Source organism: Coloeus monedula, assembly GCF_965178545.1.
Source record: "Coloeus monedula genome assembly, chromosome: 1".
NCBI lineage: Eukaryota > Metazoa > Chordata > Aves > Passeriformes > Corvidae > Coloeus > Coloeus monedula.
Genome location: NC_138781.1, coordinates 48,920,474 through 48,946,050, shown reverse-complemented (window position 1 = coordinate 48,946,050; position 25,577 = coordinate 48,920,474). Strand labels below are relative to the sequence as shown.

The following is a 25,577-nucleotide window of genomic DNA, read 5'->3' as shown; positions in this document are numbered from 1 at the left end:
TCAAATAAACATTATGTTCTTACCTCCCAGAACTGGTGTTTGGCATAGTAGTCTCCCTGTGCAATCCATTCTTCTGGGGTTGAAGTTTTAGCAAACATGCTATCATCTAAGTCTACAAGGGCAGGGGCAACCACTTTATGTTAGAATGGATAAACCACAGAAACCACTTATCATGTACCAAAACTAAGCATTATCTCACAATGTTCCAAGTTCTATGATTTGTGCTTAAACCACTAACAGTAACTATGAGTCAAGTGTGTTAATACTGTTGTGCGAAGCTACCAGTGAGAACACAAAAAATCCCAGAGTCTGGCTGGAGACTGGGCTGGTAAGTGGCTGAAGCTGCATTAACTCAGCAGAAAATCTGACTACAAATTGACAACTTTAAGCTATAAATATCTGCAGCCATCAGGGTCCATTGAGCTCTCTCGACGGTAACTGGCTGAGCGGCAGTGACCTGATCTCCCTTTATATAGGAACACCTCTCAAGGTCACCCCTCAAGGCTGAGAGATCCCTTACCTGACACCAGACACCAACGGGCTGGTAAATGACATTTTTGCATGCGTGTTACATTTAAGATAGGTATAGCAGGCTTATGTAAAAAGTAGAGTATTGACCACCAATTCATCTGTACTTAATGAATATTTTACATATCTGAATTTACTGGCTAGAACTCAATAAACTAATGACAAGATCAGATCTGTCTGAAGGATCACTGACTCTTCTCCTGTGACAGCAAGAAAACTTAAATTAGTGAGTTAGCAATAAAGTTATACTCTAACATATACAACTGATCTTTAGAAACAAAAGAATTAAGATCCACTGAAATAAGTGGAAATTTGCAAGGGCGTTTATCAATGCGCATCGTTAGAAGGATCAAGGAATTTAACCTTCTTTATTACACAGCCTAAAAGCAAGAAAGCATGAGTAGGCTGTCCTGTTTGACAGTCTTTTAAGAAGGTTTTAGGACAACTTTACCTTTCTTTTCATCTGTTTTGACAACCTTAACAAATTTTCTTTTGATGAAATACTTAAAAGCTGGAGCCCGTTTATCACGGTCCTCATCAAAGATCCAAAGATTGACTCTGGCTCTTGTAATTGCAGTATACAATTGCTTGAGTTCTCCATTCAGCATCTGAAGCAGAACAAAAAAATTAAATTAAATAAATGAAACGCCAGATGAGCTAAATTGCTAGAAAGAAACATACTTTGAAGTTATAAGAAAACAGAGAATTTATACAGAATTAATAACAAGTAAGAAAGTGCTTTTAAGTAAGCAAGACTAAATATTAAATATGGGATTTCAATTACATAAGCCATTGTCCAGCTAACTTACAAGCAACCACTGGTACAAATCAGCTGCAGGTATGACAGGCTATTTTCCTTCTAATCACTGGCACATAGAATTATTTATTTACCATTTAATCCTGAAAATATCTGACTCACCAGATTCTAAGAAACTTCCTTAATTTCAAGGTAATGACACCAATCAGCAACCAGACTACAGTAATAATAAATATTGACAAGCTGATTTACTATTTGCTTTAACCACAGTTGTTCTGCAAATATACCCAAAATTCTATGACACAGGTTTTTGTACTCTAATCAAACTACATTTGCAAATAATCTCTTATTTTTTTTAAATCAGTATAGTATTACATTATATTTTATTGCTATGACATTATACAAATGTGAACAACTATCAAAAAGATAGTTATTTTAGGAGAAGCAACCTTGATAAACACGGAACTACAGGACGAAAGGATTTAAGAAATTTCCCTACTTTTAAGATTTAAGAATTTAATTTGTCCTTCCCATTTCCAGTGTTAACAAAAAACTCACCTTGTACATTTCCACATTAAATGGAGTCCTTTCCTGCATACCACTGTCATCCTCTAATGGCACTTCAATTAGCAAGTTGCTTCCCACTTGCACATCCAGATCAGGACTATAAGAAGAAATTATCTTCCATTCTTTGCTAGCCTGAAATATCAAGAGAATGAGGCTTACTTGTTTGTAGTAACCACTACTGCCTACATAAGCACAAGATAAGGTTGTATGTTGTGATCTATTCATCCCTACAAGGCAAGAAGGCTTAGAGGAGGAGATTAGGGGAAAAAATTATCTCAGGGTAGAATGTAAAGAATAATCAGCAATTTTCATCAAGAAAGCTGAACTTCATCTCAACACAACCTTTGCTTGAGATACTTGTCTGTACCAAGTGGTCATCAAGGCATATAAACAACTATCTAAGATACGCTGGAGAGAACTTGGCCTGCAGGTTAGGATGGGGAGCCACTAAGTCTCCTTGACTGTACAAACTGACAAGCTTGGTGAGTTAGACCCACACAAATCCCATGCTGGCATATATTCTCACCCTCAGGGTTCCCAGAAAAGATCTGGCTGGTCATTCATGTGATGAATGTATTAAGCTTGGTGTTGAACACCAGTAACTGGTAGTGCTGGTCTCAGCCAGGGGGTGGAATGGCACCTGCCAACACCTCCTCTTGTAAGAACACTCAGAGGTGAGCAAAAAAACCCACTCATGGGGAAAGTCTAAAAAAGCGTGGTCAGAAAATATTGGACTCCAACATAGAGACATGTGAAAGATGTCTATAAATATGCACAGACACCCTTAACTACAAGTTAAGTGTGGCAGCAGATCAGTGCTGTGCACTCTCATGACATGTTGGAAATGCCAGCTCCTGATCACACCATTCTGCAGGTTCCTCATCCCCTGCAAAACTAATAACCTTTAAATCGTGACTATATTCTAAGTTATGTTCATTTCTCCCTTTTGGTATTTAATTGACATGCAATTAAATACTGCCAAGTTTCTGGCACAAAATAAAAAATACTCATGGTAAGGCCATAACAACATTTTTACAATCTATATATTTCTGAGCTTTGAGCAACACCAAGCAAGTTAACTGTCTTCCCATGAGGGATAAAAGCAGGAAATCTTTCCTGCAAAATGTATTTTGAAATTATGATTTTAAAAAATCAACAATGAAAACATTCCTAAGCCCTCATAGACTGTAACATGACAACCAGCTAAAGATATCAGTTTGCTCAAGAGCTTGCTGTGTTTTGGGGATTTGGCTTTTTTGCCTTCTAGATTCTTCAGTCACATCTGCTTCCTGAAACAAGACTCTTCTTAAATCTCATTTTCAAGACAAATAAAAAGACAACCCAACACTTTACAAAGTGCACACAGCCACACTGCTGTGCTTACAACGGTTCACAGATTCAGCTTTTCTAAATTAGAAAAACTCAGGGTGAGCTGCTTTCTTGACTGCTTGTTTAGCTGCTCAAATCAACTCAATTACTCATGAGTCACAGGAACATGGAAGAATTGTATGAAAACAGTTCTGCAGGCCTGACATACATTAGTCTAAGCTAAAATGCTCTACACAACTCAACTCTCCTAAAGTGATTCTGCTAAATTCTGAAAAATGGCTTGTTGTTTTTCTGATTACAACTTGCATCACCAGAACCAAATCTAACTTTGAGAAATGACAGCCAGTATTTACCTCAAGCTCCTTCCTTCTGCCCTCATCACATAACATTCACTAACCTCTGTGAAGAGCCACCAGTAAGCTGCCCTCAGATTTCTAGTGGTTTCCATCTGCTGAAAACCACATGAGACACTGTTTTGAGGGGTAGAGGCAGAGGACATCTGTAGCAGGGCTGTTCACACTGAATGTTTAATCGCAGAGCAACTCAGTCATGGGTATATGGAGCATCTGCAGGTGTGTTCAGTAAGGAATACTTGCCTGGCTAAGGGCAAAGCAGTAGTCTTGGTGTGCAGGAGAAGTATGTGTGTGTCTGTGTGTGTCTGTGTGTGTGGGTGCAATGTTGTGTGTACCCCAAGGCTCTCCCTTAAACTGTAACAGTAAGCCTGGCAGAAAATGCAGCACTTAAGTAAACATGTTCTCAATTTATAAACCTATGACCTCTGCTTTCTACTGTGATGAAACCACTCATCTTCAGAGAAGAGGGAATCCTCTCCCAGCTGCAACACCAATTAGACTACAAATAAGATCGACTTCAGAAAAAATGCAGAAAATGGTGAAGAATTAAATACCTCTGAATCTGTGAAAAAGTTGTAAAGGAGTACATCATCGAATTCCAAGCCCTTTGCTTCATAAATTGTCAGTACAAGTGCCAAACTAAGTTCCTCAGGTATCTTCTCCTTTGCAGTTTCATTTGCCACTAATACCACCTGCCACAAAATACATTATTAAAAAACCATACTAGGAAACAAAAAGAAGGAAAAAAACAGTTGCACAGAGAAAGACAAACATTATGATAATACAAGAGCCTTCTCAAAACCAGACAACATTTCACAGAGATATTCCAGCACACGCCACAAGAAAGGTCACAAAGCTGCCACTAGAAGACTGACAAATGCGTGGTATGTGCAGACAGTTTTAGATCTGGTGTAAGAAAATTTGGAGTTAGAAAGGAACAGGTCAGACAATACCCCATGCCAAAAAAAGAACAGAAAGAACCAGACGTATTAAAAAGAAAGAGAAACCAACACAAAAAAGGTTCCTAAGTTTAAAAAGCCTGATTTATCAGTGAGACAAGGGCTTAAAAAAGAAAGTTGTGGGCAGTTCATACAAAATTATTATTTAGCAACAGAACTGGCAGAATCTGCAAAAAGCCTAAGAAAAGCAAACCTGATGTGCCCCAAATTCTATGGGTTGTGTTTTCCTTTTGTTGCCTCTCAGCAGAATTGCAAGGTCACTAACGCTGCAGGACTCCAAGACCGTAGGTTTCGGCCCATCAAAGAGACCACGGTCCTGAGGAAGGCGATCAAAAGATTCTGGAAAATAATGCTGGAGCAAATCAACCACTCCAGATGCTAAACGGAGGATGCCTGAAAAAAGCAGAATACAGGTTTTAAACTTCAGCCTGAAGTCCTTGAAAAGACACTTTTAACAAGATTTTGTTAGAAATTTGGAATCAAGAAATATAACAACAAAAACACTAGTCAGGGAAGACTGAAGCTGTAAGCTTCAATTTATGTTTCTGCCAATTTGAGTGGATGTCATTCTTGGGCCTCCAAAGATCAGAAAACATGCTACATCAGCATGGCAGCATTCTCACAAAATAAAGGTCACAAATGAGAAACAAGTAAGAAAAGCAGAAGCAGCACACCAATGCTGCAAAATCTAGTGCTTTGAGGGTAAGAAAACAGAAACAGGTCTGATCATTTGTTAAATTTTCCTTCACACAAACACTGTCGAGGCATGCAGTAAGCATGAGTGTTCAAAAACTGAAAATTTTAAAAACATTCATTTTTGGTTTTCCAGTAGAGATATCAAAAAACAGAACTGACAAATCAGAAAAAGCTGTCCATCTAATCTTTTTGAAAAACAGGCCACATAGAGACTGATTTTGAATTGGCCAGTAGAAAACTTCAATAATTAGTGACATCTGAAGAGCACAGGCGGAAGTTATAAATAAATTCGTTACTGTACCTGAATGGGACCTGTAGTTCTGGTACAACTGATATATCCTTTTCGGTTTCCTAACACGTTGCTTCTTGTTCACAGAGCTCTTGCTAGCGTAATGAAACAGTGACCTCAGGTCACTAAAACGAAAAGCAACTCCTTTCATTATGCTCTGGGCAGTGTCACCAGCTAGAAACATGGCATTAGGGTCATTGATGCACTTCATTAACAGGGCTAGCTCAGCTTGCGTGAAATCCTGTATCTCATCACCATAAAACTCATGGATGGACCACGGCAGCTCCCTGAGCTTTGAAAGTCTTTGAGATAAATTATGCAGCAAATCTTCTTCATCAAAGTAACCTCTCTGTGATCGTATCTGCTGATAAAGACAGAAGAGGTGATAGATCTCACTCCTGTCTTCCGTGAAGTTTGGTGCTCTCTTTCGGCCTAGCTTTTTGTACTGCTCCTCAGTAAGCTTGCCCCCAAAGCAACTCAGTGCCTCAAAAGAGCCCTTCAGAAAGGATTTTATTTCTTTCCAAACCAGTGCTGGATTGTATAAGCTTTTACCTTTTATCATTTTTGGCCAGATTTCATTTGCAAATACATTGTAAGTCACAAAAGTCCAAGGATCACTTTCCCTAGAGCATGCATCTGCAGCTCCTCCATCATCACCATGTTCTGCTTCAAGATTACCTTCTTCATCCTCATCCTGCCAATTTGGAACAACCAAGTCTTCCTGAGGACTCCAACCAACAATGACTCTTTTAAGACTTCCATCTTCATTTCTTGGAAAAAAGGGGTCAGGCATGGATGCATCTAGTAACAGCAACAACTGCTTGGAGGTGACAAACAGTGGAAAATTTTCATCTTTAATGTCTTGTAGCCTGTGAATATTTGGGTCCAGAGGCTTGAAGTGACTGGTCACCTTGGAAGACTTGCTAAGTTCAATGAAATTCCTCTGAACTTCTCGGCACAAGACAGGATTTTTTGTTACGAAGATCTGGTGCAGGTGCTCCAGCCCGTTTGATGCTTCTGCACCACACGTTTGGTCTTCTTCATGGACACCACACGAATTCACTTCTGCACCAGCTGTGCCCACAGAAACCTTTTCATCTTCACTGTCCTGGTCTTGCTCATCACTCACCTGCTCCTCACTTGAATCATCACTCTCGTGTTTTAGTTCACTCTCTTCCTTCCCTGAACTAGCTTTTTCAACATCACTGCACTGTCTCTGCTGCCATGTCTGCCTCTCCAGCAGAGGTCCCTCTGCCAAGGTAGATTTTTCCCAGTATGAATAGAATTTCTTCCAAAGTCTATACAAGCAGCAAGTCGTCTTCCCTGTCCCACTTCGCCCAATTAAAATGATTGGTTCCATAGGCTTTGGATTGAGAGCAATTACCGCATACTCCAACTCCCCAACTCGGAAAGGGTAATCAACAGAAGACTGCACATCATTTATAATGTTAAGTGCCATGTTAGTACTGAAGCTGTGAAATTTCATTATATTGTATTCCAGTTCTGCTGCACTAGCTGGAGGGAAATACTCAGGCATGGTATGTTCTTTTGATTTTTCTGCCTCCATGTCTTCAACATAACAACGTGGAACACGCTTCTGTGCTGTCACACTGTGGTTCTGATGTCCTTCATTTATACCCTTGAGCTTTTTCCTCAAAATGCAGGACAAGCCACGGTTGTAGGAAATACATATATTTTCCAAGGCACGGTTCAGCTTGCAGTGGTCAAGAACAATGGCCCAAATTCTAATTATTTCTGTGTAAACTCTACCTGATTTTTCTGGATGACTTTTTGTCTGTTCTGTCTCCATGATCTTTTCTGGGCTCTCGCTGCAACGAGGAGAAAAGTCAATCGCAAGTTCCCATAGCATTCTCGCACCTTTGCCCAGTTTGGCTTCATACAGCTGGATATCAGCTTTCAAGTGTTTCAGTGGCTTCTGAAGGCCCCTAGACCATTCCCCATTGCCAAGCTGCTTAATTGTCATTATAGTTTTAGTTTTCAGATAATGAGGCACAGCTTTGCTGCTCAAAGTCTTTAGCATTTCAGGAGTGCACTCTATTTCCCAAGTCATGTTATCAAACTCCTGCACATATGCCTCAATATCCAGACTCCTCCCTTTTTCCTCTTCTGGTTCTTCCTTCTCTCCATTAGGCAGGGCCATACTAAATTCCCCTGCTCCCTTCTTTTTCTCCCAATCATCCCCTTTTCTTTCAGGATGAGCTATGCTTTCACAAGGTTGTGAGGAACTCCTTCCCTCTTCCGAATTCGTCTGGGCTGACGATGGGTTTTGCACCAGAGGATGATCCTTTTTCACGGTGTCACTCACTTTCAATTGCTGAATTAAAGCTGTGATTTCCTGCACAAGACTTTCCTGCAGTGTTAAGGAGCTGGTCATTCCTTCTGTTTCCTGCTTTCCCAAATGATCTTTTCTTGTTTTTACAGAACATGGGGTTTTTAAATCATTATGCACTGCGTTGCCAGATGGTGCCTTTAATGAGAACCCCGATGAAGAATGCCCTGTGCTCTTTGACTGTGAAATCTCAGAAGCTGGAATGGGTTTAGATGTTTTACCCAACTGCCCTGCTCTATCTTGACGGTGCCTCTTCTTCTCCTGTGCAGCATTATTCCAGGCAAGTAGTAGCGGATCTTTTTTTTTAATTCTATGCATCACATCTTTTCCTGATTTGTTTTTTATGTTAAAGTTAATGTCAAATTTTGCCAATAACTCTGTTATTCTCTTAGTCTGCTTCGAAAATCCTTTCTGGAAAATAATATGCATCACTGTATTTCCATTCTCATCTTGTATGTTTGGATTAAGATATGGAAAGTCAGATGGTCTTGAAGCAAAGAGGTCAAGTAGATAGTTCAGGATGTTTAAACCAGTGCCATCTGAAAGCAGAAGAACAAACAGAAAATAAACTAACTTGCTTTACAAGGCTGCATTGTATGCCAACAATTTTCAATACTTTCTTCTTCTGCTGCTACTAAATTAAAATAAATTTGTTTTAAAAAGAAAAACAAAATCTACATTTCATGCTTATAGAATATGCTTATGTAAAACAGCTCAAAACTGAGCTTTCCCAAGATTCAGGGAAAACAATACAAAGGCAGCAAAGCTTTAGAAATCCCTAGTGCTGCAATTATTCCCATAGCATCATTCAGTTTCATTCTTTTTTTAACCTCCGGGTACAGACAGATTTGTTCATTTTCCAACATCAGCCCTACTGCTACCCAAGGGACACTGGTGACCTGTCATCCAGACAAGCAGCAGCTCGAGGTAGTGCTCTGGGGTCATTTGGTTCACTTTAATATGCTACCCAGAAGTAGTCTGCTGCAGATAACTTTGCTTTAATAAAATAACCTGCAGGAAATCCCAATTATTTCCTCATATTTGAGGTCCCTGGAGCAAGTTCCTACAAAACAAGATCAGCTACCTCCCTGAGGGGAAAGAAAATACATATATATTCTACAGCTTTCTGGATTTCCCCCAGATAATCTATGTGATTTATATGAGACAACATATGTGAAACATTTCTTTTCCAGCTGTAAAACAGTGACATGACAAAATCATTGTAAAGAAATTGCACATCAAAAACTTTACACAGTGAAAAATACTTAAGAGAACATATTGTCATGGGACTTCTTAATCTTTTGATTTAAAAATGACAACCAGCATTACCTATGCTTTTAATATCTCTAAAGCCATTCAATGAAATGTTTGTGCTTTAAAAATGAATAAATTCAATATTTTAAATTATTTTAATCCTTCAACTCAAAAACGTTTTGGTTTGGTTTTTTTTAAGTTAAAATCAAACCTGATTTGGGGGCTTAATTTCACAGTTTGTCTTAATTTTTTATATTTTTACATAAGCCCTACAGTTCTTTCACTCAATTCTCCCCTGAAGAAAACTTCACTTGATTTACGACTGAACAAAAACTGATAAACAGATTTCAGATGCCACTGCTGGATTTCCTCCTAAGTCTGCTGCCATTGCTCTAACTCTACCTTTGTTTCTTCCAACATACTTCCACCCCACATATTCCCACCTAGCACTCATTTTACAGGGTTTCAGAGAGGAGCCTTCCTTGACTCCCCCGTGTCACCTGAGCTGCCATTACCTCTCCTCACAGCCCCAGCCACCACCGCCACAAACAAGAGCACATCAGCTTAACAAAGACTGGGGTGTATCCTCTGGCCTGCAGACTTTGGGGGCTGAGTGAGACACAGTCAGACAACCTGATCCACTGTCCCTGCAGCAGCAGAAGGGGCAGGTAAGGAATGGGGATGTTGTCAACAGCAAAAGCCTTACCTTTATTATTTAAACAGATGAAAACTGCAGCATGCAAAGGAGTATCTCCTTGTGTAATGGAGAGGTTTCGAGGGTCTGCGCCTTTGGTCAGCAGCAAATATACCACTTCAAAATAATTCTTTCTGAGGCATATTTTTAGTGGTATTTCAGAACTGCTTCCAATCCCATCAGGCAGAGCTGGTGTGAGGGACAGGAAAATACCAGGGTTTAAAACTGATACACTGATCTGCTAACTACAGAAAGTTCTGAACAGATGCAGTCAGATGCTGATTGCCTGGCAGGCGACAGCAAGCTGCTTCTTTTTTTCACAGCTTTTTACATGTTTCTGTTAAAACACTTTTTGACTAAGAAGATCTTCATCATTTCCCTTTGTCTCCCATTAAACGGAGCAAACAATCCCTCTGTTGTGATAGGAAGACATAAAGGCCAGAACATATCTTCTCCAAGTCAGTCACTGACTAAAACAAGAAGCCTCCTTGCACCTCTGGCATTCACAAGGCTTCAACAGGACCATGTGTCCATAGCTTACAGCTAACATCAAGCTATAAGATTAAATGAAATATGCCAGAGTGATCCTAGGAATAAGCTCATGCAAAACAAGTACGATGATGTCTACACTAGTTAAAGAAAGAAAGACATCTGGTCATGCCTTTGAAATCAATTAAGTAGTCCATTCCTTGTAGCATAACAGCAGACTGAACTGAAAGACTGTGTCTTACATTTTCTGTCAGGACAATATTGTGGCTGAAGACATAGAAATTAATGCCCAAAACAAACTACAGGTGCAGGAGCAACAATAGTTCTTGGCCTTTTACCAACCCTAACAGACAAACTTCATTTGATAAACATCTTCCACCCATGTAGCCTTACTAGCTTCCCCATGTCCCACACAGCAGATGCAGCCAATGCACTGCACTCCAACAAGCTGCTGCACTTACACAGAGCCACAAAAAAACCCATGTGCTGGTATTTCTGAGACCATCTTGCTCCCAACATGTCAAATAACATATTAGATCTCTTATAGCACATTAATATTGCAGTTTTTCACCTCCTCGTTCAAGCAAGCATCTCATGAGGTGCACTTGTGTATCCGATCTTTCACACTGTTGGATAATGCTGCCAATGTCAACATCTGAAAGACTGCAGGTTTTGAAGAGTCCTCCACCTGATGGATTTTCCCCATTGGCTTTCCCTGTTAGCAGCAGCAAAACTTTATGCCACATTTGCTTCGCCAGCAACTGTTTTATGAAGCTGTTAGCACAGGCATTGGAGATGTTGCATGAGATTTCTTCAGGGATTTCTACAAGACAGTCAAGACAATGTAACTCACTCAAAGCCATATAATGAAATCCACCTCACTGTAAACAAATTTCAGAATAATTAACACATTAAATTGAAAGTAAGGAACAGCAAAATGTATCTTTCCATCCGTATGCTGTCAGCCAAGAAAGTTTGAACATTTTTATGCACCATGAATTTCTGTGCATATTCCATTGGTTTTGAGTGCAAAACACAACATTAAATATAATTAAAAGCACATTATTCCAGTCATAAAAGTTACAGAAAGAGATAAGAGAAGGAAGGGTAAAAGGGCAATAAGTGTACGTTAGCATCAAGCACATTTTTCACAGCAATTAAGTTTTGTGAAAGGAAGAAATGGGAACTCACTGCACCTTTCACAGAAGACAGCCATTTCAGAAATTGCTTAACTGCATCTTCCTTCAATACATTTTTATTATGTGCTCCATTTTCACACCTGTAGAACTGGACGAACTGTTCCACAACATCCTGGAGAGAATTTGTATCAGCTGTGGCACTTTCCTTCTCTCCTGCAAAACATTACAGAAATTGAAAATCCACTTCCTTGCCAGGATGTTTTCAGGGCAAGACTGTAATGCATTACATCCCAGGGCTCTAAGAAATGTGTAGTGGCAGATTAAAAACAGATGGCTGAAACTTCTACTGCCAATGCCAGTCCTGTGATGGATTTCTGACCCCAAAGGAAATCTGATACTTTCATCAAATACCGTCTTGTCCTGGTTTTGCCTGGGCTAGAGTTATTTTCCTTCTTAGTAGATGGTATGGTGCCATGCTTTGCATGTAGGATGAGGACACTGTTGATAGCACAGTGATGTTTTGGTTGTTGCTGAGCAGTGCTTACCCTGAGACAAGCACTTCTCCATGTCCCATGCTCTGCCAGAGAGCAGGTGCACAAGAAGCTGGGAGGGAGCATGGCCAGGACAGCTGACCCCAAATGTCAAAGGGATATTCCATACCACAGAATGTCATGTTCAGTATATAAACTATGGGGAATTGGCCATGAAGGCACCATTGCTGCCTGGGGACAGACTGGGCATCGGCTAGTGGGATGTGAGCAACTGTACTGTGCATCACTTGTGTTTCTTGGGTTTTATTCCTCTCTCTTTCTGCATTTCAAAACTTTAATAATAATAGGAATGGTAGTAACTTACTTTATTTCAAATTTTAAACTGTTCTTATCTCAACCCACCATAGGAGGGAGGGGGAAGTGAGTGAGTGGCTGCTCAGCACTTAGTTGCCAGCTGAGGTCAAACCATGGCTCTATTTACCATAATTCACTAGGCTGAAAACTGTAATAGCTTCTGTATGCAGGCAGGAAAATTCTGCCTCACAATTATATCATTGTTCAGAATTTTTAGAGTAGATGACTAAACCCGGTAATGTTTGCAGAGCACAGTTTTAATGGGCTTGTCTGATTCCTCAGTGTCACTTCAAAAATACAGCCATAAAAGAATTCGTCCTCTTAAAATTAAAAAACAAAGCCAAAAATATACACCACACCAAAATGTTATCTGCAAATTTAAGAGATATGTATGTAATGGGAAATAGCAGATTTTAAATGATGTCCCAGTAAATGCCCTCAAATAAACACCGAAAAACTCGGCTTGAATTTCCTAAATGCCTTAAGGAATTCAGATACATGAAAGACCAAACAAAACAGTAGCTTCACTTCTTAGGACAAAGAGAGAGACAAGGCTGGTCATCTTTTTAGAAAGAAGGACTAACCTCAGATTGTTACCTGTGAAGCTGGGGCTTATTCTCCAGCCTCTCATTTGTACTAAGCTTAGAAAACTCTTGTGGGCTGTGCATCACCAAAAAAAAACCCAAAACCAAAAAAAAAACCCTGGCCACAGAAGACAGGCTGTGCAACCTGAAATGCCAACCAAAGAGATCATTACCACAGAGGTATTGGTGTTAACCTCCTAATGGAGAACCACTGTGCTAAAACCTTCTCCAGAGTAGAGATCTCCACAGTAAAGAAAAAAAAACTGTGGGAATTTCTTTGCCAGGAGCCGTAAGCTGCAAGCACAATGAAACCCAGTGTTTTCCAATAAACCTATATGCAATACACACATGAAAACTGAGATGTAGTCTAAAATCTTTGCTTTATGCCAAGCTTGATCTGAACATCACTTGGACAGCAGCTGCCTTCAGGCAAGGACAAGACATTCGCTATTGACTGGTAGGAGATCACAGTGACAACTCACAGGGAAAATTACATAAAACACACCCACTACTACTTCTTTGAAATAAAACAATTTTGTACCTAAAGGTCATAATTTTAAAACAGGAAAAGCACACACTGTATGTAGTACCTGTCTGCTTCCCAGAGGAAGTGTGTTTCTCAATGTGCTTGCTGACTTCTTTTACAGCATCAAAGTTTTTGTTCTTTTTCAAGATATCTATGACATATCTTGATCGTGCATCTGGAACAGTGGGATCAACCCCAAAGTTCAGGAGCATGATCACATCTTCTGTTTGTCCTAAAGCAATACATGAATAAAAATTAGAGGAAGAATAATTCACATTGTTCAGGAGTTTTGTTCTGTTTTCCTTTTTATTTTTAATTACCTGGCACAATTTCTAGCACAATTTTAACTTTAAAAAGTCTAAATTTTTCCAGTGTCATAAGCTGACAGGGTGATGATCAGTCGAAGGTTGGACTTGAAGATCTTGGAAGCCTTTTCCAAACTTAATGATTCTGTGATTGTATTCTATGATTTTAGGGTTTATAATATTTATAATATATAGCTATAAAGAAACAAACTAATAGATACATGTAAAGCTATATGTTTTCTACTAATATATACAATATATAAAGATACAAAATAAAATAAATAATTACATACTAAAATATATACTCTCTTTATAAAAAATACCATATGAATATTACTTAATAAATTTTAAACATCGACCCATAAGTCTGGTGTTACCTAGGCATTGATGTTTGCTTCCTGTTGCCACCTCGTGGGCAGAGTAAGAAATACAAGGAAAAAAGCTAGGCTCACATAAGTCCCCCAGAAACTGAAGGAAAGCATTTCGTTTTCTCCTCTGACAAGGCTGCTATCTAGGTCTTAAATTTTAACCTATTTAAAGGAACAGGAGAGGCCTGACAGCAAGTTGTATCTTACTTATCCAGGAATTTTGTGATCCTTTAAAAATTTTGTAATGAACTATGTTTACTTAGGTAAGGAATGTTTGACTGTGTCATTTTAGCTGGTTTTAATTTAGATCTGTGTTGGCTGAGTGTCAGTAGAAAACCCTGAGAAACTACCTCACTGACCTGCAGAAAGAAACTCTATGGACCCATACCCCTTAGAGAGCTTAATAGCTGAAGAACAAAATTCAATAAAGGATTGCCTAATGGTGTCATGTAACTAGAGAAGAACTAAATGCCATCGAACAAGAAAGGTATCTTGAGAGAGTTAAGGAGTCACAGGCCTATACAATCCAGAAAACGTGATTAATACTTTGAAGGTGCAGTAATGGAGCCAATTCATAGGCTTACACACCCCAGAAAACTTAATCGATAGTAATTGTCTACCCAGGACAGCAAATGTAATAATAAAGCACTGTTTAGCCAGATAAAATTTGGGTTATCCATTAAACAAAGATAGATGAGATGCTCTGGTGGTAATTAGGAGGAACAGAACACCTATACCATGATGCAAGAAATTGGGTGGGCTTTTGGGAGTGTCTATAAAAAAACTGTTGGATGTTATAATGTATATAAATGAACGAAAATTGTTGTTTCTTTGAATATGTCTGTGGCAAATAAATTCCCAATATGTTCCCAATTTTGACACAACATTGTTATTAGGAATGTTCATCTCACAGCTTTTTGCTGTGAGATTTAAAACTCCTCATTTCAGGCCTCCAGGTGGTCTAACATGATTTTAAGGGCACATCAAAATTCAAAAGGTAACTTCTGTGATTCTAAAAACTGCAGCATACTTGTGAGAAAATCCTAACCAGCCAAACCAAAGAGCAGAGGAAATGGTCACACATAAGGCACACAAATTTAAAAAAGAATTCTGGAAATGTTTAATTATCAGTTGCCACTACAGGTCTACATTCAGATACTCATTTTCTTCCTTAGCATGAAACAGTAAACACCAGGGTCTGAAACTTTCTTCCATTATTTTGCCATATGAAAACAAAACAATACACACACACCCCCCGAAAATTGTACGTACTGCGTTTCTGTGAATATTCACTGGAAGAGGCCACAATATGCAGCAGGGTCTGTCCATCTCTGTCTTTCTGGTTGATCCTATCCTTCAGCTCTGGCTTCCAAGTCAGCAACCATCTGAAGAGATGGTTCTTTGCTGAAATGATAAAAAAACACTCTTAAAGAAACAGATCCTGGGGTTTTTTCCCCTATGGAGTGGCAAGATGCAAATCTATTACACACAAACTGTTGCTCCACACTGAGATGGCAGGAAGAAACACTGTACCTTTTTAACCTGATATATTTGGATTACAGAAGAGCCGTATCAATCACACTTTTGCTTCAAACCACAGAAGAGAACAATTATATTAGGTTTCCACCACTATCAGGCATGGGTGATCAAATAAGAGTGTTTACAACATTTCTAAACAAGTGCTTTATTGGCATGTGCAAGGTTATACCTAGATGACCTGACCTGAGTTGCTGGGACTTTCTTTTAATTTAAAAAAGGTCTAGCTGTCAGTTCTCTGATAAAAGCCAGCATTAGCTGCAGATGTCACTCACTTGCTTTGATACACAGTCTGATAACAGCATGCAGCGGATACACTCCGATGGACTCAGCCTTGGCCCCAATAGAAATCAGCCACTTGACTAACTCTGCTACCTCCTGCAGCTTCTCACCGCGACCATACAACTCAGAAGTCTGGTAGCAAAGAGAACAATTACAACACATTATTTTTACATACACAAAAAGCATTTCTTTTTTAATATTTTCCATATTTTCATGACGAGAATCAGTGGAACAACAACCAAGCCATATTCACTGTAAAATGGAACTATTTATTTCACAGACTTTCATAGAACGGGCTTGGGTTGGAAGGGACCTTAAAGATCATCTAATTTCAACATCCCTGCTGCCAGCAGGCATACCTTTCACTACAACAGGCTGCTCAGAACTCCATTCAACCTGGCTTCAAACACTTCCAGGGATGGGGCATCCACAACTTCTCTGGGCAGCCCATTCCAGTGCTTCACCACCCTCTGAGTAAAGAATTTCTTCCTAATATCTCAACTAAATCTACTGACTTTCAGTCTGAATTCATGCCCCCTTGTCCTGTCACCATATGCTCTTGTAAAAAGTCTCTCACCATCTTTCTTGTAGGCTCCCTTCAGGTACTGGAAGGAGCAACTAAGTCACCACAAAGCCTTCTCTTTTCCAGGCTAAACAATTGTAATTCTGTCAGCCTTCCCTCACAGGAGAGGTGCTCCATTCCTCTGATCATCTTGGTGGCCTCTCCTAGACTTAATCCAACAAACTGATGTCAGGAATAGTGTAGCCAGCAGGACCGGGGCAGCAAAGGTCCCTCTCTACTTGGCACTGGTGAGGCCGCACTGCAAATCCTGTGCTCAGTTCTGGGCCCCTCACTGCTAGAAAGACATTGAGGTGCTGGAGCGTGTCCAGACAAGGGCAGTGGAGCTGGTAAAGGGTCTGGAGCACAAGTCTGATGAAGAGAGGCTGAGGAAGCTGGGGGCGTTTAACCTGGAGAAAAGGAGGCTCAGGAGAGACCTCACTGCTCTACAGCTTCCTGAAAGGAGGCCGTAGCCAGTTGGGGGTTGGTCTCTTTCACATGTCCCAGGTGAAACAAGGAGAAGAAACGGCTTTAACTTGTGCCAGCAGAAGTTCAGATCAGATATTAGGAAAAAAATTTCACTGAAAGAGTGGTCAGGCATTGGAATAAGTTGCCCAGGGAGGTGGTGGAGTCACCATCTCTGGAAGTGTTCAACAGGCATCTGGATGTGGCACTTGGGGTTTAGGGGAGATTATAGTGGTGCCGGGTTGATCTTGAAGATCTCTTCCAACCTCGATGATTCTGGGATTCTGAGAAAGCACACAGCCTGAGCAGAAGCCAGCTGAATTTAAAGTATGTTCTTGCAAGGACTTAATGAAGATGAAGCACAGTCTACAAGGGGTAGAGCAATATAGGGTACTCTGGAGGTGTGCAGTGGAAGCTCAGATGGAAATTGAGACAATATGCCAGAAGGATCAGGACATGAGGAGGTGGTCGGAAACAGTGTTCAGACAAAACTTCTCCATTTGTGCCAGTCATCTCTTTAAATAGCAGTTTTCACACATGCTTCCAACGTTTACAAATAAATATTTTTTTTCTAATACCTCATGCCAAATTTTGACTGGCAAGAATACTCTTTGAGCACAGTTATCAAATCAAAATATAACAGATTACAGGGAGAATGTAGCAGCAGCAGGGGAAGTTCGAGCTGTCAGAAAGCCATATTTTCTAATTTTCACAAAAGAGAATCAGCACTTAGGGATTTTTCATCTTGATTCTTTCAGCCTGCCATGTGCACAACAAACCCACCAGAACAGATAAGATTGGTTGGGCCAGTTCAACAAAAAAAGGACATACTATTTTGAAAGGCTGCCCGCTTTTCCTATCTCAATGAGGCATTTTGCTTTGCTTGTCCAGGAAGATACTTTGCTAAGACCCTCTGCATGGGTCTTCTGCTGTGTTGCCATGCTTCATTTCCAGAGTGGAGTCACTCTGCTAGCACTGGCACAGTACATCTGCCTAATGATACCCAACCAAGACACGTTTGCATTTATCCATTCACTAATTCTTCTGCTATCCCTAAAAACAAGCCTGGGAAGAGATGTGAATTTACTTCCTTTGCATTACCCTCAGAATTACTCCTGCTCACTCTGTCAGGCACCTAACTGAAATACAATCATGGAAAAAGCACCCATTTGAAATTATTATGACAAGTACCACAAGCACTCCAACAGCCAAATGGCAAATTCTAGCATATTCCACAAATATGCCTTAAACCTTAACTTGCCAGGCAGTAAATACCAAGCAAAGGTCCTGTGTAGCCTACAGCTAACATCTTCCAAAGTTCCTGCCAGGGAAGAAACTGTAAGAAATACAGAAATTATTTGCTGTGAGGGTGGTGAGGCACTGGAACAGGTTGCCCAGAGCAACTGGGATGTGGAAGGTGCCTCTGCCCATGGTGGAACTTTAATATCCCTTCCAACCCAAATCATTCTAGGACTCTATGGTAAAGCCCAATGGCATTTCTCAATTTCTCACACACATTGTGAGATGCCTTTAGAAAGCTGATATGTCACTGCTATGGAAACTGGCTGCTCCTGAGTTGCAGAGCTGGTGAACTCCCAGCAGCTCCTGGCTCACAGAAAACTGCCAACTACACCTTTGTAATACTAATACACCATGGAAATACTAAATTTCATTCAGAAATATTACATTACATGAAGTTAAATTTTCAAATGAATAGATGATAAAGCATAATCATAAAATGTCTGTATATTACTTTTCATTTTATTTTTCTTGGTTCGAGATGGAAAATCTCTCACTAAAGTGATCAGGAAGAAAAGAAATAAATACAAGGAAAAAATAAAAAACACTACTTTACCTCAAAGAGATTCTTCAGAGATACCTGGTTAACTCTGAGATCATGGGGCAACTCTTGCTTCTCAGACAACAACAACAGACAAGACTGAAAAAAAAATCCCAAACATTAACGCTCGTATAAGTACACTTAAAACTTTGTTTTTCACTGTCTCATCAGATCCTGTAGGAAAACTACCATGGGCTAACAGCATTTCAGATCTTTTCATAAGATCCCAACTAAATCTCCCTTTCTAATTTTCACCTGAATTCATGTAATACACAGTAGAGTGTAGGAAGCTGCAAGTGATGAATGTTTCCTCAGAAATAAAAACCATGTAAAAAGGTTAGGTTCTAAAAGATTCTCCAATACTTGGAATACTTCCAACACTTGGAAGTAACCCTTTGCTTTAGGAATGGACCTCTACATTGGGTACAAGACTCTCCAGCTAACACCAACACCCCAAGCAGAGAGCAAGAAATAAATATCGTATCTTCTTCTACTTTCTTCTTTTTTCTCAGTTTCTCTAAAAGACTTTGCCTTGCTCCTTGAAAACCCACCAAGCTTCACCAGAGGACAAGGGAAGAACTATGGATGCCATTTACTTGGACTTCTGTAAGGCCTTTGATACAGTCCCCCACAAGTCTTAGCTCCAAATTGGAGAGATATGAGTTTAATGACTGGACTGTTGGATGGATAAGGAACTGGCAGAATGGCTGCACCCAAAGAGCTCTAGTCAATGACTTACTGTCCAAGTGGAAACCAGTAGTGAGTGGTGTCCCTCAAGTGCCTGTACTGGGACCAGTACATTCATTATCTTCACCAATGACATCACCACTCAGATTGTGGGCTGCCCTCAATCACTCAGGCAGTTTGCAGATGGCACCAAACTGAGTGATGCAGTTGATAACGCTCGAGGGAAAGGGATGCCATCCAGAGGGACTCTGACAGGGTTGAGGAGCAGGCCCAGGGGAACCCCAGGAAGTTCAACAAGGCCAAGTGCAAGGTCCTTCACCTGGGTCAGGGCAATCCCCAATATCAATACAGACTGGGGAAGAAGGACATGGGGGATCATGGTGGATGAAAAAATAGGACAAAAGCCAGCAATGCGGCTTGCAGCCCAGAAAACAAACAGTATCCTGAGCTGCATGAAAAGTAGCAGGGTCAGCAAGTCAAGGGAGGTGACTCTACCTCTCTACTCTGCTGAGACCAACCTGGAATGTTACATCCAGCTCTGGGGTCACCAGCACAGAAAAAACATGGATCTGTTGGAGTGAGTCCAGAGGAGGGCCACAAAAATCATTAGTGGGATGAAGCACCTCTCCTATGATGAAAGGCTGAGAAAGTTGGAGTTATTCATCCTGGAGAAGGTTTCAGAGAAACCTTACTGCAATAAGGTCAATATAAAAATGGGGTTTAGAAAAAAGACTTTTTAACAAGGCATTTGTGGCAGGACAAGAGGCAACAGTCTTGACCAGAGAGTATGTTTTTATTGGACATAAGGAAAAAATTTTTTATGATACAGGTGGTGAGGCACTGGGACAGGCTGCCCAGAGAAGCTCTGAATGCCCCATCCTTAACAGTGTTTATGGTCAGGTTGGACAGGCCCTTAACAATCTGATCTAGTGAAAGATGTCCCTGCCCACAGCAGGAGGCCTGGATGGGGAATGTGGGGCTGCAGTGAGTCCACAGCTCTAGTGTGGATCCTCCATAGGCTGTGGTTCCTGTCAAAAGCCTGCTCCCTCATGGTGTCTCCACAGGCTGTGTAGCACGATACTCTACCCTAAATGGTGGTAAAACAGCTTGAACTTTACCTAAATTGTAAAAGTTATCAGTGATGGATAGAGAAGGGAGAGTCACACTGCTTATGGTGTTGAAGAATGCTGAGACCAGCCTGAATCATCAATCCCAAAGTTACACATTCTGAGGATGTGAAAAACAGTGTTTCCTGACAGAAACTGGTACCAGTGACGATGCAGCAAAGTTCCTGATAAAGGAACCAACAGGTGATACTACTGATAACTTATCGAAAGCTGCTAAGCTGACACAACCAGCCTAGAAACACATGACTGACAGTCACTTTATACTATAAAAGCACAGTCAACACTTTTTAAAGGCAGGGTCTTCTAACAAACCCCTTCCTGAAGTGTGTGTGTAAATTCCTCCCTTGAGTGGAGATTCCCCTCAAGGTTACTCCTGGAGGCTGAGCAAAAGAGTTTTGCCCATGGCCACTGGCATGGGTGAGTAACATCAATCTCTACTTAGTAACTATTTTGCTATCTTTAATACCTATGCGTCAATATTGCTTCAATAAATAGTACATTATACTTACTAGCTGCTATAACTATCTATACTGTGAGGTAAAAAATTCTGATTAAAGTATTTTAGTCTGATCATTATCATTGTCAATTTAAGTAAGTTATTTATTTTATTCATATAGATATATTTGGTTTGTCATCCTTAATCCTGTGGGACAAAGTTGTATAGAGGCTCGATTACACATATATAATCCTTTAAACATAAACCATTCACCAAGTCTGGGAGTAGGATTGGATCCAGCCACACCCAGGCACCTCTCTGAGGAGTCTGGAAAGCAAGCAGGTCCCTTCTGAACCTTATGACTCAACAGGAGGTTTTCCCTGATAAACCCCAACTGAAGCTTCCACTTTGCTTGTGACAGGCTGCAAAGGAGCCCCTTGCTCTGGGCCTGGAGCACCTCCTCCTTCTCCTTCTCCACCCCCAGGGCTCACAGGGCTGTTTCTCTCATTTGAATACTACTGAATTGAATAATGACTCTAGGTCGCACTATAAGACACAACAGACAGCAGCACGAGACAAGTAGGATTTCAAGTCCATCGTATCCCTTTCAGAAAGGAACTTCAGGAATTATTTATCACTAAAAGCATTTTTCAAAGTCTTAAAAATCAAGACATTTGAACCAGGCAGCAACATATAGTCACAGTTTTGGCTTTTAAAGGTAACACGAGCTTATGCTGAAGAGGTAAGACATGAATGCCCAACATCCAGTGGGAGGTGACATGGTGACACAGTGACACACTTACCCGCCACTTCCCTTTCTGGGCCAGCCTTTCTATCACCGCTTGCCAAATCAGTGCATCGAAACTTGCACTGAAAATGTAATCATATGCAGGGTGGAAAGTTGGTGGCAAGATTCGGTCATCTGCAAGAATAAGCAATAGAGAAAACTATTTGGTACACACAGCACTTCAAATGTTGGAGTCTCCAACTAAATTCATCGCACAGTGATAATTTTAGCACTGACTAATACCCAGGGGATTGCCCAGTGGGGGCTTAAGAAATGCTGGTCACACAACTGATTTAGCACCCTGTTATCAGTCACCAGACTTCATTAAACAAGGGCAAAAAAATTAATTCCTGCTCTCAGAAACACCTCAAAGCCCCAAGACATTGAGGCTTCAACGAACCTCATGGCAGGTCTCCCCTTTACGGGTCAACCAGCTACTGACTGCAACAACTAATCAAGGGGCTTAACATGGGGCTACAGGCTCAAGAAAAGGCAGCAGAGGCACAACCTGAAATCTTCTGGCATGCCTGTAGGCCCATCAGACGAAGCATGTTAAACAGACTAAAAAGCAAGCAGAGGAGGAGAGACTGAGAGGAGGACAGGGAGACTTAGGGTGGACATTGCTCAAAGAAACACACACAGCGCCACAGGAAGGTCACATTTCCTCTTTCCATTGCTGTCCGTTACTAGCTGAGGGAAAGTCCTCCACACTGAAATACACTGCACTGTAAAAATGTTTTAACCGCCTATCTTCTAATTATCTTCAAATCTATCTAGCTAAAAGAAAAGCAGAGTGGTCTGGAGAAAACACACTTAAAGCCTCCAGGATCTGGAGCTCCAAACCTCCAATCTTGTCTCCCTGACTCTAAATTTTGACCTTTTCTAACTATTCCATAATTGAAATGTTCCTGTGAGACAACTCGCTCCCCTGCAGTGTTTTGAGATTGTTGGCATCTGCTGTATACAAAATGGACCAAGTTCACCACATCCTCAATATACTCATAATCCTCAAATGGACCTGAGGCACTGAAGGATCAAAGGAATGATCTCACAAAGGACATGCTACTAAGTGTTGTCATCACTACTGGAAGGCTCTTAAAAAAATTAAGCTCTTAATTTGAGTTTACCATTGACGCTTATGAAGATTCCTGCTATAAACTCAGCAATTTGAGTTCGATCTGCAGAAGAATTCAGGAGAACCAAACCTCTGTGGAACATAGAAACTGCCTCATAAGACATTGATAACATGATTAATGAGTAGCCAGCTCTATAATAAGCCTGGAAAAAAAAGGAGAATAAAAAGATATTGGGAAAATATTCAGAGATATTTACTACAAAACAAAATGTCGTAATTTTTTTTTTATATTCTCACATTATGTTATAAAAATGACATGTAGTACTATTTCTACAGCTTCTTATACACAGATCCAAAAAAAAAAGTGCAATAACTATTCTATTCTAATCTCTTGAAATTCACAATATTCTGCTGATATTATCACAGATACTAAAAGTGATAAATCCTGAAATACAAAGCTTGGAAATTAGCTACGGGTTGAAAGACACACTTTCAGCAGCTGTATGTTAACCTCCTCTGGACAAGACTGGGGTTTTTTGTGTCACAAGGTCCAGAATATATATTTATGTTTCCACATCACTGCGTTTTGCAGTATTTCCCACACTGCATATATTCTTCAGCCAAGAGCACCTGAATGTGTTTATATGCGCCCCTGAATTAGGTGGTACCAGCTCAGGGTCACAGTGGAGTTCATTTGTTCAAATCAAATAACTGGCATGCTGCAACACAGCACAAGTTAAAAGGGTATTTGGATGCAATTTTACCATATCTAAATCAAAAACGTTCTACTAAAGCCTCTGAGAGTCTTTAGTGGTTAGACCAGAAGACTGTTTATTGCACATAAAAGCCAATCCAAGAGTATGCCTCCATATCATAAATACTGTACAACTCCTACTTATTCCTAACAGATGGCTATTTGAGTCAAGGTGTACTTAATCAATGTGTATTTAATCACAAGCTAAGTGTAGTGTATTGTTCTGTTCACTGGAAATACAATACGACCTCGATCACCAAGTACCACTCCCAGGAACTGGCGACTTATTAACAGGCAACCCTTGTTTGGGATATTAATAGCTATATTTCTTGAAAGCATTGGTATCTCTCTCAAAAGAAGATAATTACACTTTTATTAAAAAAACAAAAAAGCATGGAAGGCATGCAAAAACTGTCAGCTTAAGCATCTGAATACCTTAACATACTCCGGATCCCACTGTAAGCTTTGGCGGGCTAAAACCATTGAATCCTTCCATTTGCCCAGGCAGTACAGGGCATTTGATTTGTTGCACAACAACACAGCTATGTCCCGGGAGCACCTAAAGATATGGTTTTAGCATTACTGTTTATTCACTTGAAAAAGGATCATACTTTATAGTTAGCGATATGAAAAAACTGAAAAAATTACACATTCACCCACGTAACAAAACTAGAGGTAAAAAATGTAGTTGTAGATAATAAAGATCATTTGAATATTGGCTATAAAATGTCTTAGAGACATCCTAATTATACCTTAGTGATACCCATAATGATAACCTGGTCTCTTCTGAAGCAGAAAGCCAACCCACTGGAATAATGAAGTATGAGGATTTAGAAAGAGTTCAGACCACCTCAATACACCTACATACGGCTCAGTGAAAGCCAGCAGCCGGGAATAGGGGAAAACACACACATGAATGGAAGCTGTGGGATGGAAAGAGTACTAAACTCACCAAAAAACAACCTCAATGCATTTTAGCTTATCACCACATGGTGAAGTCAACAGAAAAATCCACATTTAAAATAAATGACTGGCTGGTGTTAAGTTAGGTTAACAGCAGTGTTAATATACAGTAGTAATGAATACTTAATAGTCAACATAATACTCAGCTATTTAATCATTAATAACATTAACAACTGATGTTAACTGAGGAGAAGCACTTAACATCTGGAAAGAAACACCCAAAGGAATTTTCTGCTGAAAAATTATTTTTAACAAGCCTCAGAATACTAAGAAGACCAAATAACAAGAACAAAGCAACCTGCATGAATCATTTTACAGATAATCAAATGACTCATGTAACAACAGGCCAGGACATGGCAAAATCACAGCAGGATTAATCCACATGTCAACTAAGAAACAGAAGTAATTTAACAGAAACCAGAGCAGTTTATGGAAAATCAATTTGAGCTTTAATTGCACTAACTTATAATTGAAATTTATGTAAAAATATTCACATTTAAGTCATTAATTAATCTCCCACATACATGTAATGAACAGGGTAACTATAAAAAGATACAAGAAAATCAAGTGTTAGGCCAAAAAATAGAGTTTTGAATTAACTGTACAACTGTACATCTTAACATATTTCAGGCTTGTCTTGTGGTTTACATCTCACAATTCAAGAATACTTACGGGACCCATTGCATTAAATAACCAAGCGTTTGTAGGGCTTCATCATAGTTTTTGATGGCCAAAGAGTAATTTCCATTTTTAAAATCCTGGTTCCCAGCTTGCCTCTTCAACTGTGCATATGTCATGGGATCCATGCTAAGGAAAACAAAACAAAACAAAACAAAAAATTAAAAAAACAAAACCACTGACTTCTTTCTCTAAAATTGACTTAAATTTTTATCTTAGTTTTTGCATATTTGAAAAGGAGGACAAAAGAGCACCTCTTCTCTGTTTGCTGCAGTTGGAATAGTAAAATAGAACTCAGATGACAGCCTCATCTTTGCTGTCGATGTCAACTTCCCACCTATTTTTTAATAAACTTC

At 39.9% G+C, this 25,577-nt stretch overlaps 1 protein-coding gene across 1 annotated transcript in view; it reads right to left on the bottom strand.

Moving 5' to 3' along the window:
- TRANK1 (tetratricopeptide repeat and ankyrin repeat containing 1) overlaps positions 1–25,349 on the bottom strand; it is a gene marked incomplete at its 5' end in the record, with an annotated part of 39,334 nt that extends 13,985 nt beyond the window's left edge. Inside the window, 17 exons of the mRNA XM_082289280.1 lie at positions 24–112; positions 980–1,136; positions 1,844–1,984; positions 4,089–4,226; positions 4,687–4,886; positions 5,491–8,367; positions 9,789–9,965; positions 10,837–11,088; positions 11,462–11,617; positions 13,424–13,591; positions 15,305–15,436; positions 15,844–15,982; positions 18,730–18,813; positions 21,768–21,886; positions 22,879–23,029; positions 24,016–24,139; positions 25,216–25,349. Coding sequence (XP_082145406.1) covers positions 24–112; positions 980–1,136; positions 1,844–1,984; positions 4,089–4,226; positions 4,687–4,886; positions 5,491–8,367; positions 9,789–9,965; positions 10,837–11,088; positions 11,462–11,617; positions 13,424–13,591; positions 15,305–15,436; positions 15,844–15,982; positions 18,730–18,813; positions 21,768–21,886; positions 22,879–23,029; positions 24,016–24,139; positions 25,216–25,349 — 5,238 coding nt within the window. The remainder of the gene's footprint in view (positions 1–23; positions 113–979; positions 1,137–1,843; positions 1,985–4,088; positions 4,227–4,686; positions 4,887–5,490; positions 8,368–9,788; positions 9,966–10,836; positions 11,089–11,461; positions 11,618–13,423; positions 13,592–15,304; positions 15,437–15,843; positions 15,983–18,729; positions 18,814–21,767; positions 21,887–22,878; positions 23,030–24,015; positions 24,140–25,215) is intronic.
- Between the last annotated feature and the right edge of the window lie 228 nt (positions 25,350–25,577).